The sequence below is a fragment of the Vipera berus genome (assembly GCF_964194415.1).
Source record: "Vipera berus genome assembly, chromosome: Z".
Taxonomy (NCBI): Eukaryota; Metazoa; Chordata; class Lepidosauria; order Squamata; family Viperidae; genus Vipera; species Vipera berus.
In genome coordinates this window covers 52,226,983-52,246,405 of record NC_138205.1, presented here as the reverse complement: position 1 = coordinate 52,246,405, position 19,423 = coordinate 52,226,983, and the positions used below count along the sequence as shown (strand labels likewise).

The window sequence follows — 19,423 nt, the reverse complement described above, 5'->3', positions numbered from 1 at the left end:
ACCAGGCTGCGCCCCTGAAATTCCAAATGCCATTAGCAAGGTGAATTTAGCCTGTACATAATTTCTGATCTTCCAACTAATCCAGGGGAATTATACTGTAGATGAAATAATAGACAGGCTTTTGCTTATCACCCTATAGAAGGTATAGAAGCAATATTTGACTACCAAGGTTCACACAGAAAGTCTTGCATTTTACTTTCCTAGAGTTGGACTGAAGGCAGTGGCTCTGAAAAGATGAGGATTAGGAGGAGTCAGATGTCAAGAAGTTTGTCTTGATGGCACTCTGTCAAAATTATCTTTTATTGGTGAGCCCCTGGAAGGAGAATCTTGCCAACGAGATTTTAAATTAGCCCTCCTCATAATTTTTAATAGATCCTTTCCAGAATAATTAATCCCAGGGAAACCTTTCTTTATCTGACCTGGAATTAAGTTCTGGAAGTTATGTGGTAGTGTTTATCCGTTCCTAAATAAGATTACTGGCATTTTTATGCCATGTTTCCAAATTTATACAAATGTTGGATATTTGTTTTAAAGATTAGTTGATAAATGGGATGAAACTTTGAGCTGGCAAAGAAATTATACTTGAGAAATCAATTAATTCCTTATTTTCTTTGTATAAAACAAGCCCCTGCTTTTTTAATAAAACATACACATTTCAACTCCCCCCTTTTGAATGTGACAGTTTGACTTCTTTCTAAAATACCCACTCTGCAGCCCACATTTTTGTAACAGTATTTCATTATTCACACAACAGTTAACAAAATGTCATATATATGACAATAGGTAATTAATGTCGAGGGACGCGGTGGCTCAGTGAGTTAGGACGCTGAGCTTGTTGATCAGAAGGTCAGCAGTTTGGCGGGTCGAATCCCGAGTGCCGCGTAACAGAGTGAGTGCCTGTTACTTGTCCCAGCTTCTGCCAACCTAGCAGTTCGAAAGCACGTAAAAATGCAAGTAGAAAAATAGGGACCACTATGGTGGGATGGTAACAGCCTTCTGTGTGCCTTTGGCGTCTAGTCATGCCGGCCACATGACCATGGAGACGTCCTCGGACAAGCGCTGGCTCTTCGGCTTTGAAACGGAGATGAGCACCGGTCCCTAGAGTTGGAAATGACTAGCACATATGTGCGGTGGAACCTTTACCTTTAATTAATGTCAGCATCTATAAGGAGCAAGAGACATGCCTTTCACTTGCTCAGGAAATCTTTGGACCTACACAACTGGTACAAAGAATAATATGCCTCACAGTATTTACAAGTGTTGTCATTCTAGCATGGATGGAAACACTTTTGCTTTTACTAGATGTTTCTTTTGTAATCCGTTACTTTACCCATTTTTTTAAAGATCAAAGAACACATTTTCACAAAGGGAAACCTAATATTGTGCATTTTTAATATTTATTTTTCATCTCAAAGACCATGGTGCTTAATTTAAGCAATATGCAATATCTTAAATACCAGAATTGTTAAAATTATCAATCATGCAACTTCTCATAAAACATACAAAGCCAATAGAATTTCACCTTTTATGAAACTTAAGAAGAAAGCAGTCTTCATCAGAGCTAACAAGAAATTAGTTGATTAAAGTAGTAATTCAAAGTAATTTAAAAAAATAAGATCTAATAATTCAAAGGTTTTCCCCATCAGCCCAAAGAGAAGTTGCAGATCTTACTTCTTCCATTCAGAGATATTCAGTTTGCATACATTTTTTTTATTAAATAAGCAATACATAGCACAAGCAGTTTGTCCTCAGCTTCTCAGTCTGCCTCTTTGTTAGGAAACTTTTCTCATGTTCATCATTTCAATCCCTTGCAATCATTAACTATTTCCTACCAAAGTCAAATAAAAGCTGTTATGTTCGGATCGACGACGCACACATAGCGAGGTATTGCAACAGTTGTCTTTATTGATACACGTGGAGTCAACTGGGGATCCCCGTCAGGGTGGCTCAATATATGTCCGGCAGCCGCTGGACACTAGCCAACCCCCGGCCGGGAATCTCCCGCCGCAGGAACAACATCCAACCCAGGCTCGTGTATTTCCCGCCGGTGGGAAACCACTCCCCTGCTATTCTACCTATACAACAAAAGCTGTACTTGTGTATGTCCCATTACTGTTAGCATGCTTTATGAACAGACATTCCTTTCATCCTATACGAAAAAAAAATCAAAGGAACACCTGAGAGTCAAATCAAAAATTATAAACCTTTAGAAATGTATCAAAGCCTTACAGTATTTTTTCCAGTATATGGACAGAAATTCCTCACAGATTCTTGAATCCTCTGTCTTGATTAATGGAGACATAGGAAGTTGTTTTCCTTGAATATCACTCATCCATATTTTTGTCTTTTTTTCTCTTACATATTAAGTAAAACCTTCTATCAGGTATTAGCAATATAGTTAAGCTGAAGAGCTGTTAAAATATTGCTTTTTTAAGGACTTCAATCTGGTCTAACACCTGGGTAGAGAAGATCAGGAATACTGCTTGTGAGAGCAGTATTTACTCCTGTGAAACACTGCTGGCTGCTAAAAGTCTACAAAAATAATTTTTTAAACACTCAAATGTGTCTTCACCATCTACCCTTCAAGTAGCTTGAGCAGTCACTATCAATTTTTTCCCTAAAGAATTATGTAGTATAAACAGCTACACTTTTAGTATTATTCTTCAAATAAACAATTCAGTTCTGCTTCTAACAAGGAAATAACCAGAGAACAGTGGAATTGTGGGGTTTTGATGGAATCTTCCTAATGAGAACAAAGTTTTCAGATAATGACAGTGTCCTGGCAAGAAACGTAACAGTAAATGTGGGATAAAAATATTGCTTGACCAAAAGAGAAGTAAAGTAAATTGGAGAATAGCCAGCCTACTTTGGCTGCTAAAGTCAAGTCCATTTATATTTCTGGAGCATAATCGCTTCTTTTCTCCTATCTATAATCTGGCATTCACCAGTTTGGAAAAAAATAAAATAAAAGGTACTCTAATGCCTGAGTTGTAGGACAATAGAGATGGTAGGAATTATAATATGCTGAAAAATAAAAATGAAGCCATCTTGGCTCTGCTTAGGACAGAAGGGAGCTAGAAGCTGCTGGTGCCAGTTGTTGTTAAGTTTTTTAATGCACAAGTGAAAAATGTTCAGTATGGACTCTCATAACAATCACCCTGACTCAGCTGCAGCAACTCAGTGACAACAAGATTCATGTCACATTTATGTTTCTGCAATAGATGGAGATTAAGGTGTCTGTCACAGAAGCCCATTTCATGTAGGTGGGCCAGAAATGAAGCCATATGATTTTCACTGGTTACAGAAAGAGCCTGGAAGGGTGAAAAATACAGAAATATCAGTATAAAGAGGAAACAAACACATAAATGCAAAGCTCCATATAGAATTCTCCAACTGCAGTCATCCCAGTAAAATTTAAATTGGAATAATTTCTACAATGCTCAATATTCTTTTCCTTTTTGTAATAATGTACAATATCACCCAGTTCTCAAGCTTTGCATTCACAAAAACTAGCAACATGCTGAATTCTTTATATATAAGGTTAATTATGAAACTACAAAATGTACACTCCTCCTCCTTGCTCTTCCCATTATTAGTGCATGATTTATATTTATTTATTTTTAAATTTTATAAGGCCAGACAATTTAAGCAATGTGACTTGGTAGCATGCAGCACAAATAATTAAAGAGAACTGCCCCCCCACACCATACAACAGTAACCCAAAATATAAATATAAAAACATGTCCCGACACATAATAAAACAACCAAAAGGGATTTCTCACTCAAATGGTCCCTAATACATCAGAGAATAGCCAAGTCTTAAAAGACTAGAAGACTTGGGTCTGTTGTATTTTTTTTGGGGGGGGGATTGTTCCAGAGAACAGAAGCAACCATAGAAAAGGTATGTTTCCTGGGTCTCATAAGATGACAAGATGATCTATTTACCTGATCCATGGAGGCCTGCCCAACAAACAATGCCTTGTAAGCTGAGGCAGCCACTGATAAGGCCCCTTTCACCAGGCCACCCGCAAGGCTATTTCCCGGGCTATGTCTGCAAATCAAATTACAGTTGAAAACATACAAATATAGAGAAAGGGCTTTTTCTCTATTAGACTACTGATCCACCCAGCACAGTATAACCTACTCCAACTAGCAATAGTTTCCAATCCAGTGACCAAACATCTTCAGTGAAGATGCCAGAAATTAAAATTAACATTTTCTATATCCAAAGAGTAGTGAGTGATCTCTCCCAACTGCATTGTTCTCTTAAAACCATTTGTCTGCTCTAGTTTCTTTTGCCATTGTTGGCTTCCTGCTTCAGCAGTGCAGTTTTTAAAGCCTCAATTGATTTGTTCAACTGTAAGATTAAATCAACATTTCTGAAAAAGGAAGAAACAGAAGGCTAATTGACACATCAAAAATCTCTCACTAAAAAAATCAATTGTCATTCAACAAGAGCCTTGGTGGAGCAGTGGACTAACGACTCCTTAAGTAACACCAGCTTCCTGCAATTAGTGCAGGTTCGAGTCCCACCAAGCTCAAGGTTGACTCAGCCTTCCATCCTTCCGAGGTAGGTAAAATGAGGACCCAGATTGTTGGGGGCAATAAGCTGACTTTGTAAAAATGCCGCTTGGGGCCCCCCGAAAGCCCTAATAAGCAGGCATATACATAGAATGAAGGCTATTGCTAAGCACATTGATTTGTGCTTCTTTTTTTTTATTGAAAAGTTTTATCATACATTTTATCTTTAACAAACCCCCCTACCCCTCCCCTATCCCTCCCTCCTTACCCCTCCCCCCCTCCCCCCCCGACTTCCCAGAGCTAAGTACAAGGTATAAAAAACAAAAAAAAGAATCATAAACAACCATATGCTAACAACCGTAAACTCTAAAATCTATCACTCTCTAGCTCATATAGGATAACTACAAACACTATTAATATAAAATATATAAAAAAAGAGGAAAAAAAAGAGAAAAGAAGGGAAGACTTATTCAAATGCTACATGAAACTTTTTAGTCCCATATTTGTTCTGGATATACTCAATCCATTTACTCCACTCCATAATATAGCGTTCTTGCGAATGATCTTTCAAATAGGCCGATATCTTTGCCATCTCTGCCAGGTCAGAAACCTTTAAAGTCCATTCTCCTATAGTCGGCAGTTCCTCCTTCCTCCAATACTGACCTATTAAGAGTCTTGCTGCCGTAATTAAATTCAACATCAACTTAGTGTCCACAACTGTAGCATCTGTAATTATTCCCAACAAAAAAAGTTGCGGACAAAACTTTATCCTCTGTTTAAAAATCTTCTGCATGTTCCACCAGACTTTTATCCAAAAAACCTTAACCTTTTTACAAGTCCACCATATGTGAAAATATGTTGCGTCTTCGTCACCGCACCTCCAACATTTAGGCTGATAATTCGGATACATACTTGCAAGCTTTTTAGGATCTAAATGCCATCTATAAAACATTTTGTAAAAATTCTCTCTTAGATTTTGAGCTTGTGTTTGTGCTTCTTAGATTGGAAGCCGCCCTGAGTCTTCGGAGAAGGGCGGGTTATAAATGGGATTTTAAAAAAATGAAATCTCAATTTGATCTGTTTTCTTTACCTAGAAGATTCAGGATACATTGATGGGTTATTTATATTCTCTGGAGATGAAACCTCAGGACCATCTCTTTGTAATTCTAGAAGAAAGTGAAAATAAAAGTACATGTGAGCAAGAACAGAAAAAAAAGAATCTATCCGTGTGCTCCAGAAGGAAGGGATAGAGTATAGTGTTATTTAAACCAAATTTGTAAAATTTACTGGGTTTAATAAAAACAATACGTACATATGTATTCCTCAAATATACATAAATCTCTGGAGAGCCGCAATCTATAAAACTAATGACTTCACAGTTAGAAACTCCTGCTCACTGTCTATCATGTAGAACATTGCAATACAATACCTTCTTTCATTTGGACAGGAATCAACAGGGCTTCCTCTCTAGTGGGAAAAGTTGCTTCTCGGGAACTCTCGTTTTCAGAAAGAAATCTGTTAGAGAAAAATAATCAGGTATTTATAATGTACCAAAAGCTCAAATGAATGAAAATTGGAGATATTGGTCCATGCTACACATTTAGGTAGTTCCATTATAATATAATGTATCTATTATAATCTTGTAAAATTCCAGATGGCTGTTTTTTCATTTGGATTTGTGTGTACATTTTGGCTTGGTATATACACTTAAAAATCAACACTTCTCTTTGGGAGGATACTTATAATTATAGGAGATAAAGAAATCTTAAGGTTCTGAATTATTCTTAATTTATATGGTACCTTATTTGGCTGTGGTTCCACAGTCTGAGGGGTCAGTGAGGGTCTGAGAGGTAATCAATATATCACTGGTGCTATTCACTGATCTGTGGCTTTCTTCAGGATTTGCTGGAGCCGTGCTCACGTTTTCTAAATTTGACTGAGAGAGTGCTGAAATGTACATTGATTCGCCCAGAGGACGACTAGTATCAAAACATTCTGGAAGGACAATGATATAATCTTCAGAAAGAGAAGATGCCTGACTGCTGACTTCATCCTGAATATCATTGTCAGCTTCTCCTCCGTTTGTTTCTTCATCATCTCGCACTGGAAGATTTTCTAGTAGAACACAGGCAATAGTGTTTCAGTATAAATGTCAATATTGCAGTCCTTTCCACAATGCCTTCATCATTCTCTTTTGTAGGTATACCCAAGCCACAACCCTCATAAAGTAAAAACTTATTCCCTATCACCCACATCATAGGTAGTCACCTACATTTCAAATATGTATCTTGGAGAGGAACGGAAAATAGAAACTATGAATGTGTGGTGTGTGTGTGTGCCATCAAGTCAGCTTTTGAATTCTGTTCACTGCCTGGACTAAATCCCTCCAGTTTTCTTAAAAAAGATTTTCAGAAGTGGTTTACTGATGTTACTTCTAAAGGCTGAAAGAAAGTGGCTGGCCCAATGTCATCAGCTGGCTTCACACCTAAGATGAGTTTGTGACTCCTGGTTTCCAGCCTGATGCCTTAATTTGTACACCAAACTCTCATCAACTGTGAGTAATTTAGTGAAATCTTACCAAATTCAGGAGTTGGTACTCTGGCTTCTAATTCCCCTGAAACAGGGTTAATGGAATCGTTGTTCTCTGGGCTGCAGTGGGCAATATTGGATAATGTTTGCAGAGAATCTAATCAACAATAACAAAAAAAGAGGAAATTATCAATTACATTGTAGGTATTTTCTGAATATGCTAGTTTTTCAAAAGGTATTTGAAAACACTCACTATGAAAAGACCTCTTTTTTGTGGGGGCTGATGATCAGGTGCAGCATCTAGGGTGAGAGAACGAATGACTGTTTCACATACAAACTGGGTTCCACTCATGTCTTCCTCTCCTTCTTCTTGGTTTCCTGAATTTTCAGCCTTCCCTTTGCTGACTTCAGCATCTACAGATTAATATTATTGGCAGTATTTACTAAAAATTTCAGAATGGAGTAAGCTATCATAGATATTGAGAGTTTGCGTTTAATTGTTGGTAATCATTTATATCTAATTCATTTTATCTAACGAATGTAAGTACTTCAAGCAGTGAGACACACCAAGAGGAAGCCTAATACCATTCAACCTACAGGGTTGCAAGAACAGGGTCTTCACAAAAACAATTTTCAAGAGTTTGATTTGGAGGCAGATCTTAGTACCTCCATAATGCAGCTTTTATACAAAAATTAGAAATACTTAAAATATCTAGGTCTATGAAACTGAGGTTTTAAAGCATTTGAACACAAGCCTAGTAATAAAGACTTATGTTGAGCCAAGCATATCATGGCTGTCAAGGGATAAAGGGTGTCTTGAAGCAGGGGCTATACTGTAAGAAAAAGGCTGAAGATACAGAACACAAAACTAGAAAATCTGTTGAAAACAACTTGGATTATCTTGTTTTATAATGCAGCTTTTACTAAGTGCATACAACCTTGCAATCATTTTCCAGTATTGCTAAAACTACCTGGTAATTTTTTCAAATTCTAAAGCTAGCAGCTTTGCAGCAAAGTCGATTTGTCAATAATAAAGCCAATTAAAATGCTTGGTCATTCAGTTTTTAGCCGAGACTGATAAGGAAACCCAATGGAAGAACAGGAAATTATTAGGGCCATTTCAGTGCTTCTCACTGCTTACCAGGCAATAATTCATATATGATTCTCTCATTCTCTTCTTGTTTCTGATCAAAGTCAGATGTTTTTGGCACAGGAGTGCAATCATGGCTTTTGTATGGACTTGGCCCCTGTATGGAATCTGGAAAAGCAAGATAAGGATGATACCACAAGGAAGAATCATAACCTTTTACCGTATTTTTCGGACCATAAGACGCACCCAGTTTTTAGAGCAGGCAAACAAGAAAAAAAAATTCTGAACCAAATAGTACCGGTATACTAAAACAGGGCTTTTCAACCTTTTCATCCGTTGTACCACTTTTAGTACAAGGCAATGTCCGGTTACCACCAGTCGCCCAGCAAGGTGTCAAAAACTTGACCCCCCAACAAAAAAGGAAAAAAATGATAAAGTACAGGTAGTCCTTGACTTACAATGATTCACTTAGTGACTGTTCAAAGTTACGACGGCACTGAAAAAAGTGACATGACCATTTTTCACACTTATGACTGTTGCAGCATCCCCAGGGTCATGTGATTTACATTCGGATGCTTGGCAATCGATTCATATTTATGATGGTCACATTGTTCCAGGGTCATGTGAAAAAAGTGCGTCTTATGGTCCGAAAAATACAGTATATATATATATATATATATATATATATATATATATATATATATATATATATATATATATATATATATATATATATATATATATATATATATATATATATATATATATATATATATATATATATATATATATATATATATATATATATATATATATATATATATATATATATATATATATATTTCTGAAACCATTTTTATAGATTCCTTCCATTGCCTCATCTGTAGGAAAGAAAGTGGACTGGTCAGCAGGTAAGGACTAAACATGCCTAGTACCAAATAGAAAGAATTAAAGATTTTCAGAAGTTGAGAGAAATGATTAGTTAAGCATCACAGATCATATGGATCACAAATTTATCCTGTTCAGTTCAGCTGTCATTCAGTCAGGGATAATATGGTAAATACATCGTAATATGTTGGCCTAGAGCAGACATGTCAAACTCACAATGTCATGTGACGTCACGCAACATATCGGAGCTTTTTCTCCATTGCCAACGGGGTGGGCACGGTTTCCTGATGACACGCCTGGCCCGTGGGCCGGCAGTTTGACACCTCTATCAAAGCTAGCAGGTGCTGACCAACTATTCTTACTTTGAGGAAACTAATACAAGAGGGGACTAAGGCTTGCAAATTAAAATCTCATTACAGTTCCATACTGTGAGAAACCTGAAAATCTTCCACAATAAGCAAACAAGCACAGTGCTTGCTTAATATACCAGGCAAAACACAGTAATTTTGCAAGGAGCAGCAGCAGTTCCAGAGGATGCCAGGAATTGGCAGAGAATCCCCTATTGGAGAACTATGGGCCTTGGCAGATATCCAATAATGCCAATTAGACATGCTGTCTTGAGAAAGCAGGATGAGAATATATTTGTCACAATTCTCATCCAAAAGCCTTCTTGGGCACAGAGAATACTTACCAACAGGAGTATTACGAGGGACCTTGTTAAGGAATTTGTTGTGCAGGGTCTCCTTGTGCTACCAAAGAGTTGCACAGACAAGGAAGGGTACTGAGAGCAGTAAAGTCACACAAGAATACACTGAGTTATAAAAACAAAAAGTATTTTACTTTTGAGGTGGTGTAAGAACAAAAATGCACAGTCAAAAACAAAAAGTCCAAGGTCATAAACAATAGCAACAGTCCAAAGAGTAATCCAAAACTACAAAGTCTTCTTACCAGTCCAGAGGTCAATACACAGTTCAGGTTACAACAGTAGTAAACCAACAGCAGAGCAAAAACAGTAACAGTAGAGATCAGTGAATTCAGAGAGAGAGAGAAGCTATGTTCCTAGCTTCCTCTTATGGCCATGAGAACACTTACACACCCATTGGCCAATTAACTTCTAAAAGTCATAGCATTATGGTTAATATATTTTCAACCCAACATTGTAGGCTAACACCATATGCCTAACAGACCTGCTCCAGTTCTTGCACTATGTTAATGTCCAGCAATTCAAAGGAGAGCAAATCCTAATGGAAAGAACACAAGGTGAACAATTTAATGACAGAGAAAACTGTATGGAAAATTTCCTCTGAATCCATTTTGAATTTTGGTTTATACCAGACATTTCACCTGGGCTGTGAGAAGATCAAGTGATGGGATGTAGAACTCTCTAGCACTGAGGATTCTTTTCATCTTTGATGAAGCAACTCGGTTGGCCAAACTTATTTCTCCCTTGAATTCTGATGCTCTTTCCTAGAGAAAGAGCACCAGAATTTCCTAGAGTATTACTGAAGAATGCTCCTCCAAGGTGATTTTGAGGCAAATTCTTTTACTCGGGCACTTCATTGTATCATTTATAATGCAGTACATCTTCCATATTACCTTGATCTTGACATTTTCATTTGTTATTCTAGATTAATATCAAAAAGTCTGAATCTTTTTCAGCTAAACAGAAGTGCAAAATAAATGTGCAAAAATGATTTTTTAATACATCTTTGTATTTTCTAAAAAAAATAAGTGACACTAGCACACTTTCTCCATTGTTTTGTTCATTCAGAAGTTACATATTATTTTACTTTTTAAAAAATCATATATCCCTTATATTACTGAGCTGAGAAATAGATGGAACAACAATCTTGCAATTAGTTTAGAACGAAGTTAATAGGATAAATGGATGTTTACAAGATCCTATCTCATGCAGACCGATCAATTGATCCTGAAAAGATCTGTAAAGAGCCCTGCAAATGTTTTGGGTGACAACTCTCATAATCTTCAATCTGTATGGACTGATTAGCAGGCTGCTTTCTATGTTATCAGGTTAAGATCTCCTTTTTTTCAGTTATACCTGAAAACGTTAGGGGCTAAATCTAGGATTTTGGTATTTAAAATGTACTTTGCCAATGAGTTCCTGCTCTTTCAGCTGATAAAAGTATGTTATTGACAAAACCCTACTTCTCCCAAACATATAATTCTGTTTGCCAAAGAGGAAAAGAAATGGTGCATACACTTTATTTTTTCTTTCTAGCTCTTCAATTTTGAGCCCAACTGAGGTGGACCTATAGATGACTGTTACATCCGAACGTTATCCCAAGCACAGATTATTTCATGAGTAACTTATCTGAAAGATTCAAACTGTTAAAACAAATTAACTAACAGCCCAAAGGATAATAAACTGATTGATTCTAGGATTTATATTTGAATCAGAAGAGAATACGCACATTAAAGAAGAGGGGCCACTGAGTGGAGGCAATACAAACAAAAGGCAAAAAAAGAAGAAGGCAGAGATGTAGTAGAATTACAAAATGTGGAGAAAAAAATATTGAGAGGAAAAAAACGATAGGTATACGAGGGCCTTACCTCTTCTTTGTAAAGAGATCTACTATTCTGGCAAACACTAGGCATCAATTTGCCATGGTCAGGACAAAAAGTTGTGGAAGAAGAGTCAACCACAATACTGCACCAGATCCAGGGTCCAAATTGCTCCCCCCTATGTGATAACCTCCAGTGAGATGTATAGGTTCCTTCCACTGGTGGGGCTTCAAAATCCACTAAAACAATCCCCTCTTCTCCAGGAAGTAGGGAAGGCACAATCACATCTTTTTTTCCAGAAGACACCAGAGTTATGTTTCCCCACATGAATTTTAGCTGAAAAGAAAAACATTATTTTATTGTGAGCTTTCCAGACTGGTCATGTATCAATGTTTTTAGGCCTTGTCCTATAAGATCTTCATTAAGTAAATGCTGGTAAACAGAGATTCAAACTTCCATTCAGATTTGAACTTCATTCTGTGGCTCTCAGGCACTACATGCAATACAAAGAAAAATTACTATGAAGAAGAATCAGAATCTTCCATCTAAGTATCTGAGACTATAACATAAAAGCCTAATTCTCAAGAATCCTAGGGCTGCAGAGAGAAAATTATTAGATAATCTTGGTATACAAGTGATGATGAAATAGACTAATAACACTTAAGAGACAATTCACAATTCTCCGATTGAATGTATACAGTTCTGCGATCTGGGCATCTCTGATTCATTAAAACGAATCCTTCAGTTCCCATTTACTCAGAACAAAAGCAGCATATAGCCATAGATTTTGTTTTGAACAGTGTAGCCAAAACACCAAATTGGGTGGCTGAGAGTTTAAAATAAACCTTTCATAATAAGCAAATTACATGCTTGAGATCCATTATTTACTGGAATAGCAGAAAACAAAATAATAGCAGGACTCAGTCCAAAACATGCCACAAAGTATACTGCTCTTTCAAAGTACCTTCCCAATGTTCATGCAGAAAGGGCTAAAGGAGATGAGCAATGGGAGCAGGCTCTGTACCAATCTAGATTTTAGCATGTATTTTTACGAATTAAACATTGAAAAACACCTTGGTATCTGAGCTCCATGCCATGTTGCCTGTGTTCCTCATACGCCAATGCTTCATGAAGATAATCTTTGGTGGGAGGCGAGTTCCATCTGGTAAATTCTCATCTACAAAGGCGGCACTCAGAGTTGAGACAACTGGGCATCTCTGCAGAGAACTGTGAAATGGAGGAAACCAGAGACAAATCAGTAAAATTCCAAATCTGCATGCCCATTAACCATTCTAACATTCCTGTAACCTTTAATGGCCTGGCAAAACAGGCCTAGGGGAACCATTTTGGAACCAAGGTTCCTCAACTAGCTAACCTACAGAACGCGTTCAAAATTTGAGATCCATTGTGATATCCAGAAGGAGAAAAGACAAAGTTGTCTTCTGCCTTTGTGTTTTATTTTTGTTCACTCTACAGGCTGGGAAGACTGATCCCCACCATTGGCTGCTGGAGTGCAATTAGTATGATAAAGCCAGCAGGAAATCAAAGTCCTTCTCACTTCCAGTTTTGTTCTTGGTCATTCTGTTTCTCTTCTGTTAAGGAAATATCTCCGAAATGATGACCCAATGAATCACAATTTGTCTAGTAATCTTTTAAAAGTATGTTTTTAGAGAAGTAGGAAGTTAAAGATATTGAAAATACCACAAATGGACAAATCACGAGTTGGCTAGAAAAGGACTTCATAGTCCATTAAAAGCCAACACCGAGTATGCAGAATGTGCTTTCCAAACCTAAGCCAGGTCCAGGCTTGCTTACAGAAGTGTACTGGATTGTAGGCTCTCAGATTTTGCAGCATTATTGTCAAGAGCATGAACTGAGTTCCATAGATTAAACTTTTGATGCAATTTCAGCTGCTTCTTGAATTCCCGTGCTTCAGCTTTACGCTGCTTCTTTTCTCCTCGTAAGCGCTGCTTTTCTGCTTTCAGGAAATGCTTGTCTATCTGCTTCTGGAATCTGAACAATTAGAAACAAGGTATTAATTTTGCTAGAGAACATGTGGAGCTGGATGTCTCCTAGGAACAAAATGACATATCTGGAATCAAAAGGCTCCTAATGTTGAAACCATTCTAGTGCCCTTTTTCCATATCCCTAACAGCCCCCTGTAATGATCTAGAACTCTTCATGCAAGCTTAGCACGACTTCCGAAAAGTCCCTTGAATGTGAATGCTTTAAGTTTACAATCTATGGTTAGAGGACCCACTGGCAATAAGCCAGCATCCTTTTCATGATATCCAAAAACCATATCATTGTTGGTTGCTGTCTTTTCAGCAGCAAATTCATTTTAGGAATCTGCAAACTTTTTTCTAGGCTTAATAAAACAAAGTAAAACAAATGCACCTCTACTACCCCCAAAACAAAGCACTACTTTTATCATAAACATTAGCCTTTGTCCATTTCAGTAGGGCATCTACAATCATCATCCAGTTCTCCCTGAACAACAGGGCATTCCCTTGTGCTAAAATGTTCCTCTGCTTCTTTTCTATTTAGAGTTGAATCAGGTATCTAATTTTGTCCAATACCAAGATGGAGTCTTTGCCATTTCAGTAGAGCTATACTAGAGGTGAAAGAAAGGCATGGAGGGAAACCAGATGTTGAATTTCCCAGGTTGATATCCTCCATAAGCTTTCTTCACTGTTTATATATTCATTATCATGACCACTCTAAATATAAACAATTCAAAGGGGCTCACAATGGAAACAAGTTTGGTGCTAACTTGACTTGCTCAGAAGTGGCAAGCGGAGATGACAGCTGTCCAAGACTGTGTGTGTCTGAAATGCGCCAGGTGGGCCTCCTCAGTTTTAGAAAGACATGGTTAGGGTCATGGAAATATAATCCTGCCTCACACAATTCACAGATGTTATAGGTTGGGCAGACACTGAGAAAATAAGAAAGGCAATCTGGTGAATTACTGACCTTTTCCCTCTATTAACTATTTAAGTTATCTGCTAACCAACTTTCCCAGTTGTGCTGATATATTGATATCACAGTTTATTTATAAGTAGAATATATTTGGATAAAGTCTTAGGGGAAGATATAAAATGAAACCAAAGGTTTCATTTTCCCAATTGACTGGAAAACTGAATAGGGAGTAGATTTACAAGCTTTAAAAAAGAGTTAATAAAAAGGTATTTTTATCTGCAGAACATTTTGTGTGGACAAATTTTCCAGCTGGCAGGGTCAACGAGAAAAGCCTTTTCTGCTATGGCCTCAACCCTTTAAAAGCTCCCACATGTCTACCCTTCTGGAAGTATATAAAAACATGGTTTTGCCAGTTGGTTTGAGGCCTTGTGGGGGGCATGGATCACTGGAGAAGACTGATGAGGTAAAAGAATATCTCGTTCTTGTGCTGTCCATTTCCTTGGTTCTAAATTTTATATAGTATTAGCAATTTTAGTTATTTCTGTATTTATCTTTTTATTGTCTGTAAGTTGCTCAGAATTGCTTTATTAGTGCGAGGGGCAGCAAATGAATTATACGGCTCAGGGTAGGGGCGAGGGGTGGCAGTTGATATTAAGGAGGCCCTTTGTCCGCGGGAGGCCACTGCCCCTCAGATAGGCAGATGTGAGTCCCTCCTCTTGAGGTGGAGCCCTGGGGGTCAGATGGGCCTGTTGCTCACATACCTTTCTCCCAGCTGCGTGGCAATGGCCCTGCCCGGGCTGCTCGATGCCCTCTCGGGGCTGGCGATTGAGTTTCCCAGACTTCTGGGGGATTTTAACCTGCCTTCCCTGGGGGGTGCGTTGGGGGTGGCTCGAGAGTTCATGGCTTCCATGATGGCCATGGACCTGACCCAGATTATTCAGGGTCCAACTCATGAGGGGGGAAACACGCCTGACCTTATTTTTATCTCTGGGCAGTGGCTTAATGGTCTGGGTGGGGTTTTTCCAATTTCTCAACCCCTTTCATGGACGGACCATTACCTCCTGTGGCTGGGCCTCCGTTATACCACCTCCCGCTGCTGGGAGGTGGAACCGACCAGGTGGTTCCGCCCCATGCGCCTGATGGACCCGGATAGGTTCCAGATGGCGCTTGGATTGATTCCTGCCTCCCTTTCCCACAGCCCGGTCAAGACCTTAGTTGATGCCTGGCAACGGGCTACTTTGGAGGCTCTCGACCGCGTTGTGCCTTTGCTGCCTCTGACCCGGCACAGATCCCGGTTGGCCCCTTGGTTTTCCGTGGACCTGTGGGAGATGAAGCACTGGAGGAGGGGCCTAGAGAGCATTTGGAGGTCCAGTCGGTCCGAGTCTGACCGAACACAGTTAAGATCCTTTTCTAGATCTTACCTTGTGGCAATGGAGGTGGCGAAGCGTGCTCACTTCGCCACCCTCATTGCATCCGCAGATAAATGCCCGGCCGCCCTGTTTAGGGTGACCCGTTCCCTTTTAAATCAGGGGACGGGGAAGGACCCCTTGCGGGGACGGGCTGAGGAGTTTAGTCAGTATCTGGTGGATAAAATCACTCAGATTCGGGCTGGCCTGGACTCTGACTGGGCAGTATATGACGAGGGAGAAGTGATGGGTTTGGCCGATAACATTTGGGAGGAGTTTGATCCTGTGACTCCGGATGAAGTGAACAGGATCATGGGGAGATTAAGTGCCGCCACGTGTTTGTTGGACCTGTGTCCCTCCTGGCTGGTTTATGTGACTCGGGAGGTTACACGAGGCTGGCTCCTGGCAGTTATCAATGCTTCCTTGAGTGAGGGGTGCTTCCCTGCCACCTTGAAGGGGGCAGTGGTGAGGCCCCTCCTCAAGAAACCTGCCTTGGATCCAGCTATTTTAAATAACTTTCGTCCTGTCTCCAACCTTCGCTTCCTTGCGAAGGTTGTTGAGAGCGTGGTGGCACAGCAGCTCCCTTTGGTCCTGGAGGAAACTGAGTATCTGGACCCATACCAATTGGGTTTCAGGCCTGGGTACAGCATGGAGACGGCATTGGTTGTGCTGGTGGATGATCTCTGGTGAGCCCGAGATAGGGGTTATTCCTCTGTCCTGGTCCTATTAGATCTCTCAGTGGCTTTTGATACCATCGACCATGGTATCTTGCTGCGACGTCTTGGGGGATTGGGAGTGGGAGGCACCATTTTACGGTGGTTCTTTTTCTACCTCTCGGGCCGTTCGCAGACGGTGTTGGCAGGAGGGCAGAGATCAACCCAGAGGCCCCTTAGTTGTGGGGTGCCTCAGGGTTGGTCATCTCGCCCCTCCTGTTCAACATCTATATGAAGCCACTGGGTGAGATCATCCGTGGTTTCAGGGTGAGGTATCATCAATATGCTGATGATACCCAGCTTTTCATCTCCACCCCAAACCAACCCAGCGATGCCCTCGATGTGATATCTTGTTGCCTGGAAGCGGTACGGATCTGGATGGGGAAGAACAGGCTCCGGCTCAACCCGGCCAAGACTGAGTGGCTTTATGTACCGGCATCTCATTTAGTCCAAGAGTTTCCATCTTTGGTTATGGGAGGAGAGGTGTTACCTCCTGTTGATAGGGCGTGCAACTTAGGTGTCCTCCTAGATACACGACTCAGTTTTGAAGATCATATAGGAGTTGTGGCCAGGGGGGCATTTGCCCAGGTTCGCCTGGTGCACCAGATGCACCCCTATCTGGACCGAGATGCCCTACGTACGGTAACTCATGCACTTGTTACCTCCCGTATAGATTACTGCAATGCTCTCTACATGGGGCTGCTCTTGAAGACCACCCGGAGGCTCCAGCTGGTGCAGAATGTGGCTGCGTGGGTTATGATGGGAGCATCCTGATACTCCCATATTACACCCCTCCTGTGTGAGCTGCATTGGTTACCGGTTGCCCTCTGGATGAGATTTAAGGTGCTGGTTCTTACCTTTAAAGCCCTACATGGCTTAGGCCCAGGATATTTGCAGGACCGTCTGCTGCCAGGAACGTTTTCCCATCACCCGGTGCGCTCACACAGGGAGGGCCTCCTTAGGGTGCCGTCGGCTAGACAATGTCGGCTGGCGACCCCCAGGGGGAGGACCTTCTCTGTGGGAGTGCCAGCCCTAAGGAACCAACTTCCCCTTGAGCTCCGGATGGCCCCGGATCTCCGGTCCTTTCATCGCGGCCTTAAAACATTCCTTTCCCATCAGGCTGACCTGGACTGACAACAGGGATTTTTTTAAAAAAATGTTTTTAATATTTTACTATTGGGGCTGCTAGTTTAATCCTTTTTTAACTTTTGTATTATTGTATTTTTATTGCTGTTAGCCGCCCTGAGTCCTTCGGGAGATAGGGCGGCATATAAGTCCCAAAAATAAATAAATAAATAATAAATAGCTTAGAAAACTCTTGTAAGCAAATCTTCTTGCCAAAGCAGGGTAGTAGTAAGAGATCCGAATGGGAAGAAAGATTAGAATGGTTAATATTCCTGAAAGTATTTAAAACTTTTTTTCCCAGAGAGCCTTGGGGGTTGCATAAATTCTGGTAGTTCCTGAACAAGTTCACCTGAGTAAATCAAATGTTATTGTGTTTCATATTGCATCTTAAGCTCTATTTACTGTATTAATGTGATATAAACTCAAGTTATATGTGATTGGACAGCATCACTCTCAGTAAATAAATCATAAATACAAATGAGAACTACTCCTTTTGCCAATGTAGAATCATGCAATATTATTGCCCAATTTCTCTTTGTTTTTGCTAAAGAAGGAAAATTGAATACAGGCAAAATATAATATTTTTTAAGCAAAAATTTTATTGAGGTGAAGAATGTGAAAATTATTCTTCCAACTATTCAAGAAATATCACCAACTTTATATTTGATTCCATGAGATATCCCATGTTTTCAGTTTGGCTACATAATGATTAGACCATTTTTGTTATATACATCATGAACAAATGTCACTAGAAAACTTCAGAATACCAGTTTCTAACCTCCTAGAAAACCATGCACATTTGCATTTTAATCCCCTACCTGCACTGGTAGCGAATCCCCATTATGGGCTTTTGACTATTATTACAGGAGAGCAGCCAGTCATAGGTTTTCTCTCTCCAGAGAACAAACTTCCTACCAGTGGATCTTAGGCTGAGTGTGTTCTGGCTTTGATGGATTCAACTAGGTTGTAGAGCGGCGCCACCCCCCCACCCCCCCACAAGCATCTCCAGACTTGCAGCCACGAGGCCTCCCTTTCAACAGGACCACCCCCACCCAGCCACATAGTATAGGAATGGCCAGCAGCAGCATATTAGTGCTGGTAATCCCTCCCCCTCCCATCACCCCTTCCTGAGTGCGGGGGAAGGAAAGAGATGAGAAGGCGAAGGAAGGGAGGGAGGGAGGGAAAAATGGAGGAAGGAAGGAACAGGGAGGAATGAATCGGGGGTGGGAGGGAGGGAGGGAAAAGGGAGGAAGGAACAGGGAGGAATGAATGGAGGGTGGGAGGGAGGAAGGAAAGAACAGAGGATGGAAGGGTGGGAGGGACCATGTCCCGGCACTCGCCTTGGTCCCATCCTCCTCTGCCAGAGACCCTCAGATCTGCCCCAGTCCTACCCGGGAACCTCTGAAGCAAGTGATGTCGAACTGACCATGCCCACCCAGTAGGCCACACCCATCCTAGCCACACACCCAGTAGGCCACACACATCCCAGCCATACCCACCTGGCTCCCTAAGGGCAACCACAATGCTGATGTGGTCCTCAATGAAATTGAGTTTGACACCCCTGATATAGATGAAGATCAGCCAATGCTATAAACAGGGACATCCTATTATAAAAGGTAAAGGTAACACACATGTGCTAGTCGTTTCCAACTCTAGGGGCCAGTGCTCATCTCCGTTTTAAAGCCGAAGAGCCAGCGCTTGTCCGAGGA

The 19,423-nt window shown here is 40.3% G+C and overlaps 1 protein-coding gene across 1 annotated transcript; it reads right to left on the bottom strand.

Moving 5' to 3' along the window:
* Positions 1–2,145: 2,145 nt before the first annotated feature.
* LOC308678979 (next to BRCA1 gene 1 protein-like) lies at positions 2,146–18,555 on the bottom strand (the record flags this gene model as incomplete). Its single annotated transcript, XM_081346209.1, has 18 exons — positions 2,146–3,311; positions 3,946–4,051; positions 5,612–5,687; positions 5,951–6,036; positions 6,208–6,259; positions 6,343–6,636; positions 7,100–7,207; positions 7,315–7,464; positions 8,192–8,353; positions 9,378–9,400; positions 9,446–9,741; positions 10,216–10,269; positions 10,373–10,495; positions 11,600–11,887; positions 12,625–12,778; positions 13,367–13,564; positions 14,325–14,486; positions 18,533–18,555. The coding sequence occupies 18 exons, from the start codon at positions 18,553–18,555 to the stop codon at positions 3,132–3,134; spliced, it is 2,535 nt and encodes an 844-aa protein (XP_081202335.1). The 3' UTR covers positions 2,146–3,131.
* Positions 18,556–19,423: the final 868 nt, after the last annotated feature.